Source organism: Paroedura picta, chromosome 2 (assembly GCF_049243985.1).
Source record: "Paroedura picta isolate Pp20150507F chromosome 2, Ppicta_v3.0, whole genome shotgun sequence".
Taxonomy (NCBI): domain Eukaryota; kingdom Metazoa; phylum Chordata; class Lepidosauria; order Squamata; family Gekkonidae; genus Paroedura; species Paroedura picta.
In genome coordinates, this window is record NC_135370.1 from 69,871,391 (window position 1) to 69,897,780 (window position 26,390).

General features: G+C 41.3%; 1 protein-coding gene across 15 annotated transcripts in view; it reads right to left on the bottom strand.

The window, feature by feature from the left end:
- Positions 1 to 1,020: 1,020 nt before the first annotated feature.
- BIN1 (bridging integrator 1) overlaps positions 1,021 to 26,390 on the bottom strand; it is a 139,154-nt gene continuing 113,784 nt past the window's right edge. For 9 of the 15 annotated variants that reach the window (XM_077320585.1, XM_077320582.1, XM_077320576.1 and 6 more), the window contains 5 exons: positions 22,599 to 22,718; positions 14,794 to 14,886; positions 13,688 to 13,798; positions 12,596 to 12,697; positions 1,021 to 11,089 (listed from right to left, as the gene is read on the bottom strand). In XM_077320585.1, coding sequence (XP_077176700.1) covers positions 10,982 to 11,089; positions 12,596 to 12,697; positions 13,688 to 13,798; positions 14,794 to 14,886; positions 22,599 to 22,718 — 534 coding nt within the window. In that variant the 3' untranslated portion in view covers positions 1,021 to 10,981. The remainder of the gene's footprint in view (positions 11,090 to 12,595; positions 12,698 to 13,687; positions 13,799 to 14,793; positions 14,887 to 22,598; positions 22,719 to 26,390) is intronic. The other 6 variants (XM_077320581.1, XM_077320591.1, XM_077320586.1 and 3 more) reach the window with 1 other exon arrangement.

Below are 26,390 nucleotides of genomic sequence, written 5' to 3' on the forward strand. Positions count from 1 at the left end.
GTTTTTCCTACCTAAATGCAGAACTTTACATTTGTCCCTATTGAACTTCATTTTATTCAGTTTAGCCCACTTCTCGAACCTATCAAGATGAGCCTGTATTCTGTTGCCGTCTTCAGTTGTGTTTGCTACCCCCCCCCCCCAAGTTTAGTATCATCTGCAAATTTAATACGTATACCCTCTAATCCCTCATCCAAATAATTTATAAATATGTTGAACAACACAGGCCGCAGGACAGATCCTTGGGGTACTCCACTTGTCACTCTTTTCCAAGAAGATGCTGAACCATTAATAAGTGCCCTCTGGGTACGATTTGTCAACCAGTTATTGATCCACCTGACGGAATTAGGATCCATACCGCATTCTACCAACTTGTGAACAAGAATATCATGTGGAACGTTATCAAAAGCTTTACTGAAATCCAGATAAACTATCTCCACCGCATTCCCCTGATCCAGCAAGGTAGTCACTTTCTCAAAAAAAGAGATAAGGTTGGTCTGACATGACTTGTTCTTGCAAAGCCCGTGCTGAGTCTTAGAAATCACAGCTCTCAGTTCCAGCTGCTCAAGGACCAAGTGTTTGATTATTTGTTCCAAAATTTTGCCAGCTACAGATGTCAAGCTGATGGGTCAATAATTACCCAGATCTTCCTTTTTCCCTTTCTTGAAGATGGGGACAACATCTGCCCACCTCCAATCGTCTGGCACCTCATCCGTTCTCCAAGAGGTGTCAAAAATAATGGACAGAGGTTCAGAGATGACATCTGCAAGTTCTTTTAGTACCCCTGCAGGTCTGGGAACTGCATTCACAGTGGGGAACTCCCAAATTTATGTCTGATCACGTGGCCCCAGTAGAAAATCTATAATTGGGCCTAAGGATTTCTATTATTCACAGATGTTATGACACTTGACCCTGCATTGTATATAGTGTGTACGTGCACACACACATTCATGTGAAAGACAGGATGCACTGTGGAATGTTCTAAAGAAAGTGAAAGGAAGGTAAAAAGAACAAAACACAAGGAAGGATGACACAAATTATATTTCTGAATATTTCCAAGGGGAAAAACATACAGGATAAATAAATCCATGTAGTACATGTCACTCAAAGTGGAAGTTACAATTCTCAATATACCAGGATCCTTTTTCCTTTTTGTAAAACAAGGGAACCCCACCAAAAATTTTGTGTTCCTTGAAAAAAAATTGAACTAAGTGGCTGAAAACAACAACAGAAGTGATAGTGCTTAATAGGACAGAAAATCAGTCAGTGAGTTATATTGGAAAGCAGGGACAGATTTCAGCAAGCCTCAGATAGGAAAATTCTAGTCAGAAAGCAGAGCTCAAGGTAGCTGTATCTGTAGGTGAAGAATTACAAAGGTAGAAAACCTCAAAATGTATTTTTTTAACCCTCTCCATGGCTGTTCCTTTACTAGCGATATCATTTAGCTTTGCATTTTTAAAGAGCTTTCAAACCATTTCTGCTTTAAAATCTGCCTTTCCATGAACAGTCTCAAATTGTCCTCTGACTTACATGTTTTGGAAATTCCTGGTTATGGTAATTTCATCCGTCAAAGCAGAATCTAATTTGGGGCTGCCCAATGGGTTTTTTTCCCCACACCTGCCATTTTGTTTGTTTTGTTTGTTGTTTGTTCATGTCACCATCCTTCTTCCTCCTCCCTTCCTCCTTCTCCCTCTGTTGCAAAAAATCTAGCCTTTTAAAAGAAAGAGGTGATCATGTTACAGTGCTGTTTCTAAGTATATAAAAGCAGTCTTGCAGCATTATAATGCAATAACCTAGTTTTTTTAAAAAATTACATTCGGTATACTTTGGGGAAAGGAGGGAATTGACGGGGGCATGACAGAAAGAAAAGCGCAAACAAGCACCATTTTGAATTTTTTGAAAAGGGGAAGGGAGCAAAGCATGATGGGGGGGGCTGCCTCCATTGGACTCAGATGTGAAAAGCATATTGAGGGGAGGAAAGGCCAAATGCAGAAAGCCTAGAGTAGACTCACAGCATCCTAAGGAAATCCAAAGCGAGGCTAAAACAAGGTATGTCTCCTAATGTGGAAACGACCCATGGCAACTGCAACAGTGCATCATATTGGAACAAAAAAATTCAGGTATGACATGTGAAGGAGTCATGGCAATCTGCTTTTGAGGACAGCACATGCACAGTTTGATCTACCTCGCTGCTCAGAAAAATAATTTTTTTGCCCAGGAACCTTTGTTAAATGAGAAGACATTCAGGCCAATTCCTGAACCACAGTGGCACCGAAATTTCCGATAACAGTCAGCAATGGCTATCCAAACATTTCTGTACCATCGTTCTATTCAGTAACATCCAAAATCTGTAGTCTGAATCCCAGAGAGCAAACAGAGCCAAGTAGCTCACTCTCATCAAAAGGCAGTTTCCAAACACCTTGAAAATATGAATGGGACAATGTCTCCAGAGCATCAGTGGAGAATCTGATATATAGCAATCTACTCTGTGATGCTCAGAGCATTTGCACAGCTCCTGCAATTCCAAAACGTTGCCCAGACCAGAACCATCCAAGGTTGCACTCTGTCCAGCAGAGCTTTGGGCAGGTGAGGAATCCAGAATTTTCACCCCTAAACTGCTCACCTGGAGCACATTAATAGGACCTTGTTGAAAAGGAAATGTGTCATATTCAGTAGGAGTTTCTACTTGATCCGTAAGCAGGGCTGTTATCCTTAACTGAATGCTGGTGCTACATTAATCTGGCATTCAGTGTCCTGGAGGTTTATCCCTAATAGAGATTTTTTTGGGGGGGGGTGACCTTTTATCAATGCAATGTGTGGCTGTCAGTAGTTAATGTGCAGTAAATTTTACCAGCCTGAATTCAATCGAATTGCACACATGCTATGGGGAACACTCTGGTGGTGATGGTGGGGGTAGTTTTCCATACAGTTAACTAAACTCTACAATGAATCGATGCAATGAGCTCCACCAGGGAGTTTGCACTAATATTTTGCAAGCAAACCAGAAGAACAGGATTTCTATCCTTGTTCTTTGTACGATCTGCTCCCCTTATGAAATTCTCTGTCCCCTTATGGAATTCAGGCCAATTTATGCCTCCCTATAGAGCTCTGAACTTGTGTAGCCCTGCAGAACTGAGGTTACTTTAATTACCAGGGGTGGCAGGAGAAGCCAGCAAATAATGCTCCTTTCTGAACCTGATCCCCTTGAAGGTCTTTCATTTATTCTATACAGCTGTACTACAGCTTTTCCCAAATGATTTAATTTCTTTAAAATGGAGATTATGATCAGCTAGCAACTGAGAAACTTCCAATATCTGGCAAACTGGGATGTCCTTTGAATGAGGAGGCTTAGCCCTGCCTTATCAAAACATTTGAATATCTTTGTAAAAGCTGTCTCAACTTACCATGTCAATTCTTTGAATATACACAGGCTCTTTGGTTTACTATCCACTACCCTATAGTCAGATGCTTGCACCAAGTTATGCTAAGTCAGAAGGCCTCTTAAGGAGATGTTGTTCACAAATCTTAGCTTCCTTAGAATTCATTGGGGGGAGGGGGAAGAGTGGTTAACACTTTGCAGTAGTTGCTTAGCTACTCTGCCTAAATGAAGCCACATCATACCCCAAATACACATTAATTCTATTGTCCGCAGGATGACCATCGGTCTTTTATACTTGAGCAAGTTAGAGGACACTGATCATCTTCCCTTTTACCTAAGCAAACAAATCCTTCCAAAAATGACCTCTCACTCTTCGGGGCACACAACATGAAAACAGACAGAAAAGTACCCACAGCTTCTCCACTTGCTTCCCTGCCTTCGCTTTCTCTCTTCGAACATGCTACAGTAAAAATCACAGAAATGCATTCCTTTCGAACACTGGGGCTTGCTATCAATCACCATGTGGTATCAGTATTTCCTCTTGAGCCATTTTCTGTTGTACAAAACTGTTTAGATACTCATCACTTCCAGGGGGAATCTGGAGACCTTCGCTTCTATAATTGATCTCCAGGTCACCTGGAGAAAATGGCTGCTTTTCAGGGCAGAGTAAGTGATATTATACTCACTGAAGTCCCTCCCCAAACCCTGCCCTACTCAGGCTACGTGCCCCCCCCCCAAAAAAAAATCCCCAGGTCTTTCCTAATCTGGACCTGTCAACCCTAGTTGTGAAGTACCATTCAAAGAAAATAAGGATATGTTTACCTCTTAGACCTCTGTTTTTTCTCAGCTTAGTTCACAACAGGGCATGTTGTGCATTTAGCATTTTATGCATTGTAGAAACCCTGAAAATGCCCACAATTAAGGACGTGGGTGAATATTACATGTATTTAATTTTTTGATTGCAACCCTCAACTAGAACAAAATAAAAATAAATAACAAAACAAAGCAACTGTGGTGGCCAAATCTACAAATAAACATCAGGGTTTCCAAATAACTACAAATATGTCCATGCACAATTGTCAACTAGAACATAGTGTTCTATCTACACATTGTGACTAATTGATTCAGGCGGGCAGCCGTGTTGACAGAACAAAGTTTGAGCCCATGGCACATTTAAGACCAACTAAGTTTTTGTCAGATTTGATTTAAGTGTATGTGCAAGTTTATACCTTGAATAAAACTGTGTTGGTCTTAAGGGTGCCACTGGACTTTATTGTGGCTAATAGCCACTCATGGACCTCTGTTCCATATGCTTATCAAGTCCCCTCTTGAAGCTGTCTTTGCTTGTAGCCACCCACCACCACTTCCTGCAGCAGTGAGTTCCACAAGTTTACTATTCTTTGGGTGAAGTACTTATAACCTGATAAGGTCGTAAAGTGCTCAATCCTTTGGATTAATAGAGATTGCTCCACTGTTGTAATGTAAGTCTTTTTGCGACTGTAAGAACATGGAGGGTCCACGTTCATTGACCATCCGTGAATATTTGGTGAATATTGGACTAAAGGGAAAACTACCCAGCACCTGCTTCTTCAGACTATTGGGGAGAGGAAATCAATGAAATTTACAAGCTCAGTCCCCAGTTCCAGCCCTGAGTTGAGCTATGAAGGCCAACTTCTCTTTTAGCCCCATGAACACAGTAACTACATGGTTACAAGTCCACTGCCACTATCTGCTACTTAAAGCACTACAACTGCCTGGAAGCAATCCATATTTGCCCCCGTCCCTCTCCCTTGCTCTTGCAGGAAACAGTTCAACATTGCTCCACAATGCTGTGTTATTCATATGAAAAAGAAGGCTGAGGCAAGCATGGGAATATATTTCCAGTAATGTCACCGGGAGTCCTGGCTCCCTCCACCAATCCCTCCTCCCCCCCCCCTCCAAACACACACACAAAGAACAGGCAAGATCCCAGCACTGCCGTTGATTTTTGAGCCAAAGAACAGTGCCTTTAGGAGTATTCTGCTGAGTGCATAGCTACCTCCAACAAAACCTTGGACTACAAATAATAACGGAACACTTTGGTAAATCTATCATGTTTGAAGTGGGCTGAGCTGTGCATAAACTCATAGCACAGATGACAGGAAGGTATTGGGAGGAAAAGGAAAATCTTTTTTTAAAAAAATCAATTCAGTCATATTACAGCTGTTCTGTATATAGTATGAAATAGATTTTAATATGACTGACAGCTGCTGAATTAATCTTCATGCTACTTCTAACACTTTGAGGTGAAAAAGCACAGTGATTTCCCCCCCCCCTTCTTTTTCTCCCAGGGCTTCTAATAAGGCACATTCAACTTCAGTAAAAATTATACCAGGTTTCAAAGCAGCCTGTTGGTTTTATATCAGCTATGGCATATTTACACCACAGCCCGTAAACTAATTTAATAGTCACTCAGGTGCTCCAGGGAGTCCTTGGAACTTTAGCTGGAGGTGGGAAGAGAGTAGGAATCCCTTTAAAACTTTGCCACTGCCTTCATATAACTAGAAACCTCAGGATTCTTTGGTGAAACCTGACAATTAAAGTGGTAGAAATCCAGACCATTTCTTCACATGTGCAAACTGCTGCATTCGCATTCTTAAATTCTCAATGTGTGTAAGATTTCTGTACAATTTTTGGCTGCTATACTGCCCTGTTGTAGCTGGCTTGGAGCCGTATTTTAATAAATCTGGTCTAAACTACTGCCCTGTTACACCATGATTTCTGGATCCACTTTTCCCACATTTTTTCCCCTTTGAGTATTAACTCACAGTTTTCAAGTGTGGAAATTCCAAAAATCAAATGTTGTTTCCTGCCACCTTTTTGTGGCATCAGTGTTATGTGTACATCCCACCTCTGGTCACTCCACCCCCCTCCCATGAACAACAGATATTTTAAGTGTACTTTTGATTATGTTACAATGCTGATTTTAACTTAATATCTCTGCATTATAATTAAACCATACAGTTACCCATATATCCTCCCCCTTCTCTTCCTCTATAGCTCTTGATGTATTTTCAATGACAATTCAGTCTTTTGATTATCTGACAATGATGAAATTATATATTTGATTTGATAATCAAGGAAACTCAGCAAGTGCAATGTTTCCATGTTGTGTATTTCCTTGTAATCAAATAATACTGTTATGAATTGGTATATCCAGTTTGATGACTGTGAATGGAATACTATTTTCATTAGGATTTTGTAGAAATCTTCAATGATAATTTTCTTCAACAGTGAGTAAGGAGGAGCGGGGTACCTTTGAAATGGGAACCACCGTGCTGTTCTCCACAATATATCCAGCCTTTTTTTAAACGTTATGATGTTGCAACATTACTGCACATGTGCAAAAAAAGAGGAGGCTCCATTGCTAAGGCAGTACCATGACAACACATTTTGCGTGCTTCATAATTATTGAATAACATAATTATGAATTGTTTTTTCCAGTTCGATGATCAGCAGCCATGGTAGTAACCATGCTGTTCCCCATGATACACCCAGCCTTTTTTCACAATGGGGTAATGTTACTGCAAATGCTCATGAACAAGAGAGGTCTGTTGATGACCAAGTATAGGATGACACAGGCACGCAAACCCTTTTTCAAGGGAAATGCAGGGCACATGGAGGAAATCAAATCTGAATTCAAGAAAAAATTCCCCCAAATAAATGCCCTTTTTTTGGAAGGGTTGTCATGAAGTCAGAGCATCAGCTGGGGATTCAACTTGCCAGGAAAGAGTGGCAACACTGAGGTGCAGAAAGGTTCCTGTATATATTTGCCAGCTAGTTAGATAAGCTGTTCCCTAAATGTTTTGAGATTTGCATATGTTTTTTCCACCTAAGCTCAAAAACAAATGGATCAGAAGATCTACTTGTTTGCACTGGGTAAATCTGTGAGTTACACCATCATCCCAGCCTTATGATATCATGGACCCAATCCTATATTCTATGCCTGTTCAATAACTTCACTGATCCTTGCATTCACATCTTCTGCAAGATCCAAGCTATAGGGGGGTTATTTTTATTGTCAGCTGAACTATTCCTTTATAATGGAGCAACTTTCTTCAGAAGCAATTAGAGATGAGTGAAGTACACTTTTCCATCCCTTGTTGCACAAGTGAAGAAAATTTAATGACAGACCTGAAAACTACAGACTCATCAGTGTTATTTCAAAAATGAAGAGCTGTACCAATTTGTACAGCATCAGAACACGGCATTAATAAGGATGTAGTACAGTACTGGATGGCTGCTTTTCCATAACAAAGTGAAGAGTTGATCAGAAAAGTTTTGTAACACTTGCCTGAAAATAAGACACACACAAACACACACTCACATCCACCAAAATAGGAACAGTGAATTATAAATTGGCATAACTTCTAAATACTGGAACCATAAAAAAACCCAACAGGTTACAGTTAGGACCTACAAAGGTTGAATGCCTTTATTGTTGTTAGAATTATATTACTTTTATTGTGCACAATTTTAAAGTATAGGAATTATATATGAAACGCATCGGTCTATACGTTCACATAGTGCATAGCATACTGGTTTGCAATAGTCTACGGGCTGAATATATGTTTTTAATTCCTATAGTTTTTTTAAAAAACTGAGCACAATAAAAGCAATATAATACAAACATTCAACCTTTGTAGGTCCTAACTGTTCCCAGTTGGGTTTTATGGTTCCAGTTCCATTCCCCCCCTTGGTTTTTATAACTTCCAAATATACCAGCAGCTGAAGAAGGATGTGTTTAAGCATCATCATATCATAAATGTAGCTATCACAATCTCTTCTTTTTTTAAAAATCCATAATTCTCCACCCCAATAAAAATAGGTATTATACTGAGATATTTCATATGGGGTAAACATGTTTCAGTTTATAGTTCTTTATATATGTCTCCCAATGTTGCCCCTAGGTGGAAGACAAATTGGGTTACAGAAGCATAAAATCAGAGTTCTTAGGACAGACGATTAATAATCTGAGAATAAGGACCTGCAAGTGCAACAATGCAGTAACATAACAACCTTGCAATGGGCTAGACTGGGGGAGATGACATTTCTGGAATACAGAACAACATAAGCTTGGATGGGAGCATCACCAGATCCAGATCATATTGAATCATATTGAAGTGGAAAGCTACTTCAAGACAGATCTGTAAAAACTGGAGCCATTTCATTAAAGACAGATTAATTGATTATAAATGCACGAACAAACTGTAACCAAGTAACACACACACAAACACAAAGACTTCTCCAACGCCCTTAGCACTGTATATGCACTGATGACCGTGCTGTGATTTGGATGGTGATTCACATCCATAATACAAAATTGGACCATTGCCTTTTTGCTGAGCAAAGCAGACATCCCATGTTTTGACCCATAGCAAAGGCTTTCTCAAACACCCAGAGTGTTCTCCAAGTAAGAGGCCTGCTAAGCGGGGTTTTTAAGTCATCTATCTTGGCTTGCCATGCTTTGCTAAAAGCTGCTTATATTTTACAAGATGTATTCAATTTTATAAGATTATTAAATGCATCATTTGCCAGTGCAATGAGAGGAAGCTTGTCCTAGAGGAGTCCCTTGAAGCCAAAAAAACCCAAGCCTGGAAACAAATAAATGCAGCCAAAAAAGGATCTAAAGAGGTCATTCGTGGCATCTAGAATTCAAGTAAAGTTTGTCCTTTTTAGGAATCAGTTCTGGGCAAAGAAAACTTTTGCTTTGACAGGACCATTGTTCTCTTTGAAAACTGCCAAGCAACTTGTTCACTTATAACAATATGGAAAGCAGCAAACAGAAAGAGTGATAAAAGCAGGAAGAATCCCAACACATATTAGGTCAGCAGTTTCAAACTTTCTGCAGGGGAGAATTTCCTTCTGCCTCTGCTATGTGACCTCCAAGTATTGCAGAGGATTGTGGGGCATGTTCCTTGGCATTCACATTCAGTTCCCATTGGACCTCAGAGTGGCCCAGCATAAACTGAGAGGGCACCATAGAATATACCCAAAATTCTTCTGTGGTTATACATTGTGTGAAAAGAAAGTAGGAAAGTTTGCCCTCTTTTCCTGCCTTCTTATTAGAGGCCTCAAGATGCTATGGCATACCATGGAAAACAGCAAAAGAACACCACCACTACATTGACAGCTTGCACTGCTGTGATTTAAAGGGAAGAACTATCAATATCAACTCACTTGTTTTTCTTTTTTAAAAAATAAAGCCTTATTCCTTCACTTTCCCTCCGATTATGTGAGCCACTGCACTGACAAGTGGATAGAGTGCAGCAACTGAGGCATAAGAACAGTCCTTCCTCCCTTTTTGCACATGTCAATGGTGCCCACAGAGCCAGGGAGTTACAGTGTTTAGCAGCAGGGGAAATGCTGCTATATTATGGACAGCCACTGCTGTCGGAGTGCTTTTGCACAACCGTCCAGGAAGAACAGGCAGGGCACTGAGATCCACCCATCTCACCTCTGCAGCCTCCTAAAAGGAATCCCAGCAAACAAAGAGCCACAACAGTATGCACTTGGTATTATAATGGAACACCCACTGGCAGGTTCTACAACCAGGTAGACTTGACAAGCAAAAGGGCATCACTACATAGCTACACCACTAGAAATCACTTTAAGCTACCTGTAAAGGTCAGGCTGTCCAGTGCACCTGCCCTTGTCCTTGGGATAAAAGAGGTGAATCGCATTTTGAAAAATTCTCCAACTGTAAACAAAAGTAATAACTTCTCTTCTCCCAGCATTTCTGCCCACATTCCAAGCAACAATAAAACATACTTAAAAAAAATAAAGAACCTTTTTGTGATTTTTTTTTTGAAAAATAACATTTAGGGATTTTTAAGGACACAAAATAGCAGGTGCCAGTGTTATATTACAAAAAGCACATGGCAGAAGGAGCTTCGGATCAGGCACAATTTCCTAATTATGCTGTCTGATATGCACTCACAGGTAACTTTGTTTGCATTTAAATGTATAAAATCACAGTTCTTGTTACATTTTCCAAAGGGAAGAACACACACACACACGTTATATATACAATTATATATATATAATTGTAATTTTGAACACTGTACACTACATTTCTTTTCAACAGCATGACAGGCATTGGGCTTATGGCTGCAGGTTTGAATACCTGCAGGGTCAGAGGTCTGGGGATGCCACATAAGCAGCCTTAGCCACAAGACAGGTTAACCTCACTTTCCCACAGGGTAAACTTGAGAGTGTAGTTTCAGGGAAATTTGACAGTTAGTATTTCAGGGCTCATAACGCTGCACACCCTCATGCCATTTTATACAAAATTGCTCAGCCACCTAGGTTAACAACTTTCTGAATAGCAACACTGTTCAAATCAAAAGGAAAAAGGATGTTTTCAACCTGCCTTTCTTTATTACCTATATATTCGATAATAACACTTTGAATTCAATGTACTTCTAAAACCTTGTTTTCTGTGAAGAACACAACTTTTAGGCTTTTGTTCCTTTAATTTTTTCTCCTTTTTTCAGACTTCTCAGGGTGAGGGGGGAAAGACTTCTTGCTTTCTGCTGCTGAGAAGCTACCTAGCAGCTCCAGGATTCACTGCACTCGTTCTGTGAAATTCTCTGGGAAGACTCCTCGGCATTGGTCAAATTCTTTGTGCTGCAGCCAATCAGATTCTTTCACACCCATCAGCCAACCTTCATCCTGTCACAGAAAAAGTGAGGGTTGAGAGAAATAATTTGTGCATTCAGTTGTAAGGTTATTCAAGATGGGTAAACAAGTTCTTCTCCCACCCCCACAATTTGTTGCCTACTAGCAGACCTGGGCTGAATCTGCACGGAGCTTTTATTCCGATCCCAGGTCAATTCAATCCTTGCCATCTACACTGAATACAATTTCCATTTTGATTTTGGGCGATTTACTTTTTCCCTCTGCAACAAGCATGATTGATCTGGAGTGACCCTATCTTTCCCCCATGATATCCTGGAGTGGATATAATGCTCAATATTTGAAAAATCAGCATGAGTAAGCGTACAGCTGTCTGCTTTCCCTGAAATAACTTGCTGCTGAGTCTCCAACACTGTAAAAAAGCCCTGATTGGCCAGGGCATCATCTCTTAATGGTTAATTGAAAGTTTATTGCAAAGCACCACTCTCATGCTTGTCATCAGCCCCACAGGTATTTTAGGCAGTTAACCACTGGGACTGGTATTATCCTCCAGACCTCATATCATTCAATGGATTTTTAGGGCTGACTAAAACAGAAAAAAAGGGAAGTGATCATTGCCAGACAAACTACTCCTCCCACCAGACTTAATGCTGGCATGTAATGGCATGGGCAACATGGAGGGAAGAGACAGAATTTGCATAAGATAAATACATTCTAATTTGATATGCAAAGCAAGCACGTTTAAAAGACTCTCTCAGTTAAGAGAATTGCTTTATTTGTTCTAGCTAGCTCACTTGCTTTGGGAAACGGGTTTGCTTTAGAACCAAAACAATAAAGAGTCGCTCTAAAAATAGGATCACAATGCCATCTGCTGGGCAAATGATTTGTAACATTTCAAAACCTGGAAAGATACTTTGATTTCAGACATGGCTTAAAAGGGCTGTTGTTTTTATTAACTTGGGCTGATTCCGCATGGGCGGAAAAGGCTGAGAGGGCAATCATAAGGAAGCGGGGGAAATTGTGGCTTCCAGATGACGTTGCCACCAGGCCGCTGTCCTCCCAGGCCTGGCACAGATCAGGCCCCAGAAGCCCTGGGCTAAGGGAACACAGATTCGTCTGAGTTCCCTTAGCCCACTGAGGAGGCCAACAGGGCTTGTCCCATGGCAGGCCCTGTCATACAGTGGCCCAGAGGGGGCAAAAAATGCCCCAGTTGGTTTCACAGCACTTTGCCGTGCTGTGGGGCAGACCAGGGCATTTATTTTTATTTTGCAGGAAGGTGGCAGAAGTAATCCACTACAGTTTTGTTTCCTGGGGGAGACACATTTCAGATGTCCCGCTGAAATGTGTCCCACAGATCTGGCACTGAAACGTGTCCCCCATGTGGACACAACCCGCTGCAGAGCCACCAACAGGCAGAATGAGCCTTGGTAATGTTAATTGGCCAGAATGCCCATTTTCATTACAAACATCTTACATATCTATATAAACAACTATCAACCATAATAGCTGGAGAAAGGCTCAAATTCCACATCCTCTCCATACCTGCTCCTCAGGGTTGTCAAATGGAATCACCAGGACAACATCTCCAGTCTTCAACTGTAGCTCATCATTGTCAGTGGCTGTATAGTCATGCATGGCTTGTACCTGCAAAGGAATAATGACTCTGCTGAGGCAAATAGATCTTTTGATTGACCTCACATACAAGTGCTCCACATTTTGCAGAGCTGGAGCCTAGCTATAAACCAAACAAATGTGTGCCTGGGTAAATATCTCCCTGTTCTGGCATATATTTAAACCAGTAGGATAATTATCTCCTCAAGGTATAAATGATGTTATGACAGAAATAGCTATGCTTTCTTTTGCCTCCGTAGCCTAGTTTCTAAAAAGAAGGAAGTAGTGGAATGGGTTTATCCACGGGCCAACACCTAAAGTCTCAGAACAGCTGTAATACAAATTTGTTTTGTTTCCTGTTTATAATTTAACTCACTTTTAAGTCAATATAAACACAGATTTGCAACTTGTATTATTATTATTTTATTTTATTTCTTATATTTATTGCCACTCCCAGCATGCTGGCTCCATTCAAAACCCCACATAAAACAGTATGCAGCCAAGTTTTTAAAAGTCCCCAGATGGCAGAAAAACACTATTTACTCTTTTTCCCCACCTACTCCCACCCCCCATGCACAAACGTTGGCCCTGTAGGCCAGGGGTAGTCAACTTGCGGTCCTCCAAAGGTCCATGGACTCCAATTCCCATGAGCCCCTGCCAGCAAATTGACTACCCCTGCTCTAGGCAGTAGCTCCCAAGAGTATCCGGGCCAACATCTTTTCCATAGGCCCATGTGGGGAGGGAGCTGATCTTCCTGACCCAACCTCAACTAAACGCCTGGTAGAAGAGCTCTGTTTTACAGGCCCTGCCAAAAGTTGACAATTCCATCAGGGTCCTTAGCTCTTCTGGGAGCTCATTCCATCAGATAATGCTGTATATAATGCTGAAATAATGTATGTAAGTCACACTGTACATTTATACACTTATCCCATTTCATCTCACAGTAACTCCATGAAGATCTCTCTGAGAGAGATACTGTGGATCTTCTGAAGATGAATGTTCAGATAGGTTCTCCTTGCTTACCTTAAACAGGAAACCTGGTGGCATATCAGCTCTCTCAGAGGGGGCTCCACCTTCAACTGTTCCATTGACTGTGGCAGGGAAGGTCTCCACAACTACAGCAGGCAAAGAACTCTAATGGGGGCAGAAATATTAGGTACAAAATACTTTAAAAATGAAACATTACAAAAAGTAGCTTCAAACTGATGAAAAACACAGAGAATCTGACTTGATTTCTTCCTCAGAACAGCCAGATGTGGGTCTTTTACTTAAAATCCCTTGGGTTTTTCTTTCCCCCTGCCATGATAGAAATAGCTCATGGCCCAAAATAACTGCTAAGGTGAAGAAAACCATTAATTACATGATGGGAATAAAAAGGAGCAAGAGAGAGTGGCAAACATTAGATGGAAAGTAGGGTTTACAAAGATTAGGGGAACAAATGGCATGTTCTGCCAAAAGGCTGCACACACAGAGAGGATTACAGCGGTAAGCAGAAGGGTTTTTTCCTTTCCTTTTTTTCCCTTGCCATGAATGAAAATTGGTATTTGTGTTCCTCTTGAGTGACTCATCCTACCTCAGCACCTTTACTGTTTACTTCTACTAACAAGTTCATTGACTCCAGTCAGATTTTTCATAACTACTGGGAACATGGAGGGGTAAAGCGGCAACACTTTTGTTTGGGTTCTGTGCCATTCAATTAAAAAAAAAAAAAACCTTAGCCTTCTATATCTTGCCCAGGGTAATTTGTCAGAGCAATTGAAGGCTATTGCCTTCTAGTACTTCTGGCCATATCAAAAAGCCAGGATGACTAAAGGAACAGACAAGTGTATATCCTTATTAATTTGGGCCTATTGCAACCCCTGCCATGTGTTGAACTGCATGTGTGGACAAGGGAAGGCCATCTGTGGATCATAATTAAGGGACTTTTTCAGTAGTCAAGCTGGGATTGTATCTTTCTGACCCAAGTTGAAGATTAGTTTAAATGCTAGAACATTCCAGCCCGAATGAGTTCTGATAGGACTGTTCAAGGAGGAGATGCATAAAGGTCAATCCAGTTTGTCCCTACAAGCCAAAGGGGGGAGCCCTAGAGGAGGAAATAGCCCCTTCCCCTCCCTTGCCTATGTTCTTACTGAGGCAGATCCTGAGTCAGTTTCGGTTTTAGCCGCTTCAGCTCCAACTTCTTTGCCCGCTGCCTCAGCACCAGCAGGAGCGGCTTCTGTGGACTGCAACACAAAAGCCAGTTAAAATTCCTGCCATTCCAATGTGTCTAGGCAAACACGTGCCTTTTTGAAGACCTGTCACAACCATCATAATTTTAGGGCTTGCCTGAACACTGGGTCAGTACCAAGTTGAGTTTGAGCACGTAGCTGAACTGCAGCATCTACAAAGGAGATATTTGAGTATCCATGCCAGGCGTTCCCAGTTTATGGCCTGGCTCGCACAATTCAAACTGTAACCCTTCAGTGAGGAGCAAAACAGCCCTGGTGAGATTGTTACCTGATGTTTACCCTTTATTAGGCTGCACTCATCCATCTCCGGGCTTTTGCAGCCATTAAGCTTACAGGAGGCTCACTTTTTCTCATTGTCCACCGTGTCATATGTAGTCATCTATCAATAACGTCCCCCTTCAAGGATCGCTGCCTTGTTGTGGCAAGGGGGCTTGCGTAGCTCAGTGAAGCTATGAGCTATGCCGTGCAGGGCCACCCAAGACGGACAGGTCATAGCTGAGAGCTCTGACAAAAGGTGATCCACTGGAGAAGGCAATGGCAAACCACTCCAGTATCTTTGCCATGAAAACTCTATGGACAGTACTCCCTGGAGAAGAGCCTAATGCTGGGAGTGATCGAGGGCAAAAGAAGAAGGGGACGACAGAGAATGAGGTGGATGGATGGAGTCACTGAAGCAGTAGGTGCAAACTTAAAAGGACTCCAGGGAATGGTAGAGGACAGGAAGGCCTGGAGGATCATTGTCCATGGGGTCGCGATGGGTCGGACACGACTTCGCACATAACAACAACAAATCAATAACGTCTATTGGCTAGCTACGCAGAACAACCTGATCATCCTCAGCACACAAGAACCAATGACATTAAATCTGACACTAAAAAGGCAACATTCAAAAACACCTGTAAGGGAACAATTCAAACTACCACAACTACTATTGCAGGCTTCAAAGTTACTAACCCTTGATTAAAGAACTTCAAGAAAAAATGCTAGTGTGAAACTGCTGAATAAGGATGACTGCTGCTCTAAGTAGTAATGGATCCTTCTTATAAATTTGAACTTCATATAGAAATGTCACAGTCTGCACTGCTTACATCAGTGCACAGGGTTCTAATCCATATTCTGACAAAAGAGCCCTCTACATAGGAACAGTCCATGTGTTGACTGGCTATACGAGGAGAGGGAGAGCAGGCATGAACACAATGACCCTCCTCGTGATCACTGGCTCATGACCACAGGGCCTATGTATGGAGACCGTGTCCATGTGTAAATTTCCTTCTGTGATTGGCTATGTTAGGAAAGTAGCATCCAAAACCATGGGGGAAGGAGAGTGCATGTGGACACTGGACGCTGAGTACACATGGGCATATATGCGCTAGTCTCACAAGCCAGTAATCAAGGGAGGTGGGGTCAGGGCCACAGCACTCAGACCTAATCTCCTTCTCTTTAAGATGCCACACAACTCATTGTTTCTTTTTCATGTGGAAAAGAAACTGGAGGAGTATCATTTATCATTGCAAAAAATCATATTACAAAGCTGACTGAAGCGAGAACATCTTCATCTTGGTCTGGTCTTTCTGCTAGATTTGACACAAGACAAAAAGATACCAAAGAAATACCCAGCACACACTTTCTGCACTGCTGTTGATGATTACTGTCGTGCTGCTTCCAAACGCACATTTCACAGTGCACAAAATATTGAAATGCAACACGATTCCTGCCATGTCAACAAGACTAGGGAAGAAAACATTGAAGCTCTGAACTTTACTTTGATAATAAACTTGCTTACAACAGACCCCTTCCTTTTGGACACAGAATAAATAGCTAGCACGGAACTCACTCAACAGCAATTAGGAGTAGGAGGTCAGACTGGCAGATGGCACAGGCCCCACTGATCAGTTATGTCAAATTTGCCTGCGCTAGAGTTTGCTGCATCTCAGACAAGTGTGAAAATGGACAGTGAAAGTGATGAATTGGCAGGAAGCAGTGTTCCTTTTCCAGTCAGAAAGAAAGGCTGCCATCTCTTGGGAAAGGCTACCCAGTTCTCCATCTCAACATAGTGTCCTCCAGGGAGAATGCAATCCTCAGTGTCAGTATGGTCTGTGATTTATAACAGAGACTATAAAATGGGAGAAGACATAAACTCTCCCTCGCCTAGATCGAATGCAACTAACAACTGCACATACGACCAGGAACTTGGGCATGATTTTTTATACCCTCCCCCCTGTCTATGGAGGTTCAAATCATGAGAGCAGCAGAACTGGCTTTTCTCCATCTTCAAAAATAGAAACAATTTATTATTAGACCTCAAAAATGTTTAAAAAACATAAAATAATATCTTATCCATTGGGCACACAAAACATCTCAGTGTGTACACCTCAAATGCCAAAAAAGTTCAGATCTAACACATTTCAATCATACTGGTCGTCATCAAAGGTCAGTAGATAGATACATAGTTGTATTTAATATTTTTTTCAATTTACAACGGGGGAATCTGTGGATAAGAAAAATAATGAGAAATTCCTGCAAAGTATTGCAGGACTAGAACCAGCCATGTCAGATTAAAGGAGTAAGCAAATAATATCATTTATATTTATACAATTGAAGAAGGACAACAGCAGCATTCATTTCTCATTATTTTTGTTACCCACAGGTTTTTCCACCCTACTGTAAATTGAAAAAAATGCAATCAATATACAACTGTGTGTATACTGACCTTTGATGAAGATCAGTATGATCAAAGTACGTTAGGTCTGAATTTGTTGGCATTTGTGGTGTATACACTGATGTTTTGTGTTCCTAACAGATAAGATATACTTTTATGGTTTTAAAACATTTTTGAGCTCTAAATTGTTTCTATTTTTCTATATTTGTTTTTATCCCTAAATGTTGTAGTTCTCACCAGTTTTCTAGGTTGGGTTTTTATTTCCCTTTATGTTATTTGTTTTTCTATCTTCACAAAGCTAAGCTACTAGTGCTCTATCTTGCCCCAGAGTACCTGGCCACAGTGATCCATGCAACAGTCATCTCTAGATTGGATTATTGTAACTCGCTTGCATGGGTCTACCCTTGACTCTAATCCAAAATGCTGCTGCATGGGTCTACACTAGGAATCCATGGAGGACCCACATACAACCAATAGTGCAGCAGCTACATTGGCTCCCAGTCAAGTTCTGGGTTCAGTTCAAGGGCCTGGTGCTAACTTTTAAAGCCATATGCGGTCTGGGACCTGAGTATGTAAGGGACCACCTGTCTAAATACATCCTCCAGAGAATACCTTGGTTGGCTACAGCCTCTGACTGGTAGTCCCCAGCCCCAAAGAAGTGCAATTGGCCTTAACCATGACCAGGGCTTTCTCAGTGCTGGCCCCTATCTAATGGAATGAGCTCCCAGAGAACATCAGCGCCCTAACAGAGCCATCATAGTTTCACAGAGCCTGTAAAATGGAGCTCTTCTGCCAGGTGTACAGTTGAGGCCAGTACATATGGAAGATCTTGGAACATCATATGGGTCTCCCCTGCTGGTCTGGCTCCCCTATACCCCACCTCCTATACCCTGCCTCCTTAGAGGGAGGGGTTGTATTAGACAACAACTCTGAATGTAAACCAACTGAATGGCACCGTGCTGCTTGTTTGAACAAGTTTTAATTAGTTTTAAATGTATTTATATGTTGTATGGTTTTATTGTACTTATTGTGAGTGGTTCAAGAGGGGTGGGCTATAAATATAAATAAATTGAATAAATAAAGCTCATAAGATTCACATACTGGGGCAAAACCTGCTCCGGAGGAAAGCCCAAGATGCATCCCAAATCATCCAAGGCAAACAGTGCCAGTTTCTTCTTCAAGCAACAGGAGGGCACAAAGAAGATAGCACCAAAAATAGTTTGTGTGTTCATAGATATATACCATAACATGATATATGGGCCTTTTTGGTCCTGGCCAGCTTCTGGAGGCAGGTGCTCCAGCTTTGCTGGGCACATCCAGATTGGCCTGTGTGGGCGGAAGCACAGTCTGGACACTAGATGTGGTGCTGGACAGCGCTCTGCCCACAGGGGCATTTCACAAATATTAAGGAGAACAATGGTAAGGATGAGGGGCCTTTCCCACTAATCTTTCCCTCAGCCTATGTTGATAATATTGATGGGATAATGGTACCTGGGAGCTTGTTCCTCTCCCCTTTTTATTTACTAAGAGCAACATTCCATCTACATCACAATAACAAATGGGAAATCCACACAAGTTTACAAAATTTATAAAAATAAAATAATGGTTTAAAAACATATTGAACAACAAGCCCAAACTTAATTGGATACATTCCTATCATCAAAATCTAGGGCATTCAATGCCTTCTTCATTCTTAACATAATGGGTCCCCAGATACTCTCAAATCTCTCTACACTTTTTTTCTTCTGATAGCCTGAAATACTTTCCTCACACCTGTGCTCATTCTTGCCTTTAACTAATTCATCTCTACCTTAGGCATCTCCCTTCCTTAATTATCACCCATGTATACATTTTCACTAGCCGCTCTTGGGAAACTCAATAGGGAGCATCCTGCAGCAATCATTGGTGTCCTCCCTAACACGGGGACAGCTTTTGTCTTTAAAAAAACAACAGAGTCTTTACCTGACCTCCACTTATTTGACTCCAGTAAACACATTAACTCCTTTGTTTTGGGGGGCTAGGTGCCCAGCTGTAGCCTCCAGACATGAAAATGGGTATTTAAGCAGACATACTTGGCCATGGTCAGGTCTGTGTTGTTCCTGGATCAAAACCAAGCAGCCACCACACATGCAGGGTGCCTTGCTGTCTTTCTCTCCATTCAGCTCTATTCATTCATTCATTCCTTAGATTTTTAGCCCGCCACTCTCCATGGACTTGTCGTAGGGTACAATATATAGAACCTCCCATAAAATATGAGAAAACCTCATCCCATAACAAAACAACAGAACATAGATAAAAGAGGATAAAACAAGATTGGCAGTATAATCCCTCCCCCCATCCCTGCAGCCATCCATCCCCCAGGGTGGGGTATCCTGCATGTTATTGCATAACCTGAGGAGGAAACCCCGTTGTTCCTGGCTCTGACCTCAACCAAAGACCTGGGGGAAGAGTTCCATTTTGCAGGCCCTATGGAACTCTGATAGCTCCATTAGGGCCCTCAGTTATCCCGGGAGCACATTCCATCAGGTTGGGGCCAGAACCCAAAAGGCCCTGGCTTGGGGCAAGGCCAGGTGCGCATCTTTGGTGCCAGGGACCTCCAGTAGATTAGCACCTGCAGAGCGAAGTGCCCTGCAGGAGGGGGGGGGCGTAAGGAGATAAGCGGTCCCTCAGATAGGCATTTAAGGAGACAAGCGATCCTTCACATTGCAGAATGTAGCTAGTCTTTCTTTGACCCATATCTTTATACTTCCTATCACACCATCTCAGTTGTTTATTATTTATTTATTTGTTATTTCATTTCTATAACCGCTCCTCCCAGCATAGCTTGCTTAGGGCGGTTTATAGCATTTAAAGCCATACAAAATTTACACTGTCCAGAATATAACAATAATAATACAATAAAATTCAGTATAAAATCATAGACCAGTCAAGCCAACATTCTCCTTGTCTGTTTGTGTTAGTTTAAGTCATTTTCAGGTGTGCTAGGTTTCTAATTTTATTTGTCAATATTCTTTTTATTTTATTTCAAATTTGGCTTCTGTACGAGTTTTTCTGACTTCCCATCTCTGTCTGAAATGCTGACCTGATAATTTCTAATAAATGCTAAATGCCCTAATTTCTGAAAATTTCTTCTTCTTAGTATTTGGAAAATGCAGCTAGCAAACTCACAGAATTGTGGAGGGGAAACAGGGTTGCCAGTAGGTTAATAAAGGAACTGAGAAAGTAACTCCTCCTGAGAGATTGTAAAATATTGCCCCTAGGGAAGACAGTTCTTGTGCAATGCAATGGAACCTGTGGTGTGTTCCAATAAATTATTTCCTATTGGAATCTCTCTTTCTGTGTCTTGGATTTGTGGGGCCACCCAGTTTTGTGACAGGAGGTTAATAGCAAAGGCAGAGCATTTTATGTATTTCTCAATTTATATTCTGGCTTTCAATCCCTAACAGCTCCCAAGGCAGTTTCTTAAAAACTCTTTACTGCTTTTCTTGCTTTAGGGCATGATGAGGTGCTCCAAATTTAGGCTAAATGACAGACTACTCTGTCCTCCACGTACAAACCATATTTTCCTTATTTTTTCACTTACTAGACCCAATTATTATATTAAGAAAAACTGATGAACAATTGTAGCTTATAAAAGCAGACCAAGAAATAATATCAAAAGCTGGAAGTTATCCTCTGTGAGCAGAATATGTATCCAAAAATTTTCCAGGTATTGCAACATCTGTGTATCCAAAGATTATAGGAAAGTTATATCAGAAGATACACCCCAGATGTCCTCGGTACATTCTAACAATAACCAACTATGTGCTGATGTCATTAGAAAGGATGACACAAAAGAAACTATATGCATTTTGAGCACAGGAAATGTAAACAGTAGAGGTGACTACAGTAAGTTTGTAAAGAGCCAGCATGGTGAAATGTTGAAGCAGCCTTTTTCAACTTTTTGACCATGGAGGAGCCCCTGAAATTATTTTTCAGGCTTCAAGGAGCCCCGGAAGTGATGTCAGCTGGCCACACCTCCCTGACTTACTCTTGGAAGTGATATGTCGTGGGAGGTGACATCAACGCCTGTGTTAACAGGCAGGCTCAAGGTGGACTGAGGGGAAAGAAGAGACAGGAGGTGGTTTAAGGTGGAAGAAGGCATGCAGGCTCTGCCCCCTCTCATGAAAGAACTCATTTACACATGGCTTCTTCCATAGCTTGTGGCTATGTCCATTAAGGCAGGAAGGGAAAGGCTGTGGACCCCCTCTGGGGCTCCTGTGGACCCCTGGGGGTCCATGGATCCCTGGTTGAGAATCTCTGTGTTAAAGAGTAGCAGACACTAATCTGGAGTACCAGGTTTGATTCTCCGCTCCTTCACATGCAGCCAGCTGGATGACCCTGGGCTAGTCACAGTTCTCTTAGAGCTGTTCTCATAGAACAGTTCCCTCAGACCTCTCTCAGCCTACCTACCTGACAGGGTGTCAGTTGTTGGGAGAGGAAGGAAATGCTACTTAGGGATTCCTTTGGGTATAGAAATGTGGGACATAAAAAAACAGCTCTTTTGAAGATGGTCACCAAATTCTCTGGGGCTCCTGCCACATGCAATAAAAAAGAACCCAACTCTTCCATTTCCTTTTCAACAGTAAAAACTCTGTAGTTCAAATTAAGAAATATTACTGGCAAAGGACAATGGGGACATTGCTAATTCTAACATAAAGAAGTCCTGCTTTACCTAGAAAGTGAAGGCAATCAACAGAACAGCAACAAAGATACAATCATCTTGGTTAAATGTTACAACCTTGGTAGGTGACCACTGTGAAATTAGGGCGTGACTTTACCACTAGACTCTACAAGCTTTTTCAGAGGTCTTTCACTCTACCTTTGTGTCAAAAGACTAGATAAACCCTGAGGAATTATGCCGGCTGCAGGAGGTCGGTGGACAGGGGTGAAAGAACTGGCCAACCCAGGAATATTCCACAGGTCAACACCTGGAAAAGCCCTGCAGTCAAAACATGGATGTTAAGACCAATTTGAACAATGGACAGTTTCAAATATTTGCACTTACTTGGCTGCCCTCAGTCTCAGTGGCCTGGCTGGGCCAGTCCACCACGAATTCACTATTGCTAGGATTATCGGCAGGAAACTGATCCATAGATTGTATGCTGCTAGAGCGAGTCTTTTCAGGCTGATGGAAAGAATTCGAGGGAGGAGAAACAGAAGTAGAGATGGGAAGAGATAGACATGGGCATGGGTACAGAAAAATACAAAACTGAGAAGAGTGCAGTGAGAAGACAGCAGACAATGAAACCATCCCAGGACGAACAGATCTGCCAAACAGGGAAAGAGTCAAGTGCTTCTGAATGGCTGGTGGAGAAAAGGCAGCTGCAATATTACCTTAAACCCAATGCCCTGGCAACACTATGTCATTCACTGACTTTGGTGATTCAACTCTAAATGCACTGCATTTCAGGCAGCATGAGTGGAATTGTCCTGGATTTTTGCTAACAGAACCATCACCCTACCCAGTTCCTCAGCCTGTCCTGCCTTAGTTTTGTATGGTCAACTGCCCCGATAGTGCAATCCTATGCAAAGTGACTTTGGTTCTAACTCACTGGTTTCAGAGGGTTTGTTGTTGTTAGGTGCAAAGTCATGTCCGACCCATCGCGTCCCCATGAGGGTTCAGAGGGTTTACATAAGAATAATTCTGCATAGGTTGCAGTACCAGGTCAATGCCCCTTAGATGAATATTGTGTTCTGTATGTGGACTGTACGCATGTATCTTTATGAGCTAGAGTTTGAACCTACAAGGTACAGGCTGAGTTGGTTTTGTTGTTTTCTGACACATTTGATGCATGATGCATTGGCCTCATTTTACTGGGAATCCATTTTATAGCTTGGTCTTATTACTAAATTATTATCATCGTTGTTCCCCCTGCTCCTATAATATTTTAAATACCTCAACCTCAAAGAGGCTAGAGGTAAAAAAGTAAAGAAGAGAACAGTTGTCTGAAGAATGAAAAGGACCCAGCAAATATTTTTTAGCAAGGTGTTGGGTTCTTGCATGCTATATTGCTTGTCATTTGACCACAAATAGATCTGTACGAAAGGTGATTATATATTGAATATATCATAATATATATATATATTTTAAACCTGGGTTCTTGTGCCATAGTCCTCAACAATCTATGCACATTTACCATGCCTGGCTCCTGCAAAAAGGCAGAGAGGCTTGCTCTGATACAGCAAAGGAGGGCTATGTAAAGAGACAAGCTACAGTGTGCATGTAATTCAAGCATTTCTACCTCATGGTGTTTCTCACCACCGAACTTTCTCAGTAAGTCTGTTGATGTGAGAGGTATATGCATTCTCATCAAGGATGTTAGCTGTTGTATAAAACTAACTGCACACCACTAGGGATGTTTTGAAGCTGTCCACATAATACACTCTCGGAGCCACTGGCATGAGGTAATTTAATTTTAAAAATATAATTTTCTTCAGAAAAATAGAACAAAGAACGGTTTGGAATGGTGTCAGACCAATTCTGGTAGTATCATCAACTATAAATGAATGCCAAATCAAAGTGACTACTGCCCTTAAAAATACATGAAATTAATCTGAAATCAATACATAATTTGTTCATTGAATTAATATTCGTATGTGGCAAATATACTTTAAAATCAGACTCTAATTAATCCCTTCAAAATTTCTCAAGGACACAAACAAATGAAACAAAGTATACCATTGTAAAAGAATAGCTGATTGTGATGTAATAAATTTTAGGGGAAATATTGCAGGTTAGATAGATACAAAGCACTGTGGGCTGTGGCAAATCAGTACCTTTCCACGCTGTCTAAAGAAATGTGGCATTCATTTCCACACCGGACTACTTTTTCTGGAGTGGCTGCAATAATAATCTGTGGAGTATGCTCCCAAAAACATATGGAATCACACCACCACCGCCACTGCCCTTGAGACCCTACTTAATGTAAATATCACCTTTGATTGGGTTGCCACCACTCACCCAGAGGACAGAAAGCCATCCAGAATAGTCCTCTGGCATGGTACTCCTGTTTAATCAAGGAGTCTTGTAGAGCTCCTTTCCCTCTTCTTTTCCGTGGTTCAGTTTTATGGATTTAGAGTTACCAGCTCTGGATTGTGAAATACCTGGAGACTTTAGGGGGTAGAGGTGGGCCAGATTTTGAGGCAGGGAGGGACCTCAGTGTCCACCCTGCAAAGCAGCCATTTTCTCTAGGGGAACTGATCTCTTTAGTCTGGAGATGAACTATAATTGCTGGGGGTCTCCAAGCCCCACCTGGATACTGCATCCTTATATGGACTGTGGGTCTGAAACAATATGCTTCAGCCTGGGTTTTACATTTTAGATTATTAGCTTTAAATTGACAATGAAATCCTAAAACAAATATACCCTCTGCTTAGAACTGCACTGTGTCGATTAACTCTGATGGCCAATTTAATAAGATTATGCACAGACTACCCACAAGTTGCAAATAATTTTGCATTTACCACATAAAAAGCACTGAGATCTTGGTATTCCTTTAATTTTATTTACATATGCAATATGTAAAATCAAACTGAATAGTCAGTATGCATAAGATTGCAGCTTGACATCACAATTCTAAGCAGAGTTAACCACAGCACACAAATCCTGCTTTACTTTAGCTGGGATAAACACCAAACAACCCAAAGGCAAAGAAATGTCTCTTGACTAAACCAAGTGGCCTACAAATTGAGTATTTTTCTATACATTGTGATGTCATAACCAGAAAAATTTGTTTACTAAATTTTACAAGTGCCTTGGACATTTTTAAATTATATGGAAAAAAAGGTTTAATTAAATTTTTAATGAGCAATGGGAGGGGGTGGAGGAAAGCTAGTACAGAAAATGCTTAGGAAGACATCAGTAAAACCACTGGGGAAGGGACACTGAGACGAAACCCTTGTGATGGAGGACCAGGGGAAATAAAGCAGACCAAGGTATTTCTTTTAAAGGACCAGTTGCACCTTCCAGGCAGCTAATTTCGTGGAGAGAAGTAACCTGGAGACAAGTAAACTGGGTATGCATATTGAAAACATATGAAGTTTGTCCTGCAAAGACACAGAATTAATAAAGACAACAGAAAATCCCAATGTAATGGACAAAGGTTTATGTTGGCAAACAACACAGGAACGAAAGCATACATTTCAACATGCCTATTAGTTACGCAGAAAATGTTGACTGGGCTGACTGAACTGATTAGAGGAGAATGCTCTGAGGAAAAAAATTAAAATTTAGGATCTAGTATTCCAGGGAAAAGAGTTTGCATCATGTTGGCTAATTTGGCGGGTAACTTTACCTTTTTGGAATTCAAATCCATGTGGTTTTTCAGGTTCTGGTGTTTAGGGACCATTTGTTTTTAAAGACAAAGACCTGTCTTAAGACACCTAAGTTTCAAGCTGACTGAACAAAAAAGGGTTCCATTTTACAGACCTCCAAAGCAGGAGCCTCTTGGTACAGGCATATTTCCCGCCACTGATTCTCATTGGTAGAAAATGGCATCGGCCATCAACATAAAAAAACAACAACTCTGCATTCATTTTATGTGACTTACTAGCAATAAAAAAATCACCTGTATGCCCAAAACACTGTGTTGCATGCCGTCTGTTTCCTTTCACAAAGTGAGGAAAGGGAAGGAGAACAGCAGAACTACTATTATGGCTTACAGGAGACTTTTTAAGGATGGTTGAAGTGGCTGTTATTCAGTCAAATGGCATCCAAATTGGAAGAGAGCTAGTGCTGCCTGTCTACTAAGGCCACCCAAGTTTCAAGTGAACTTTACAAAGTGGTCCAATTCTATGT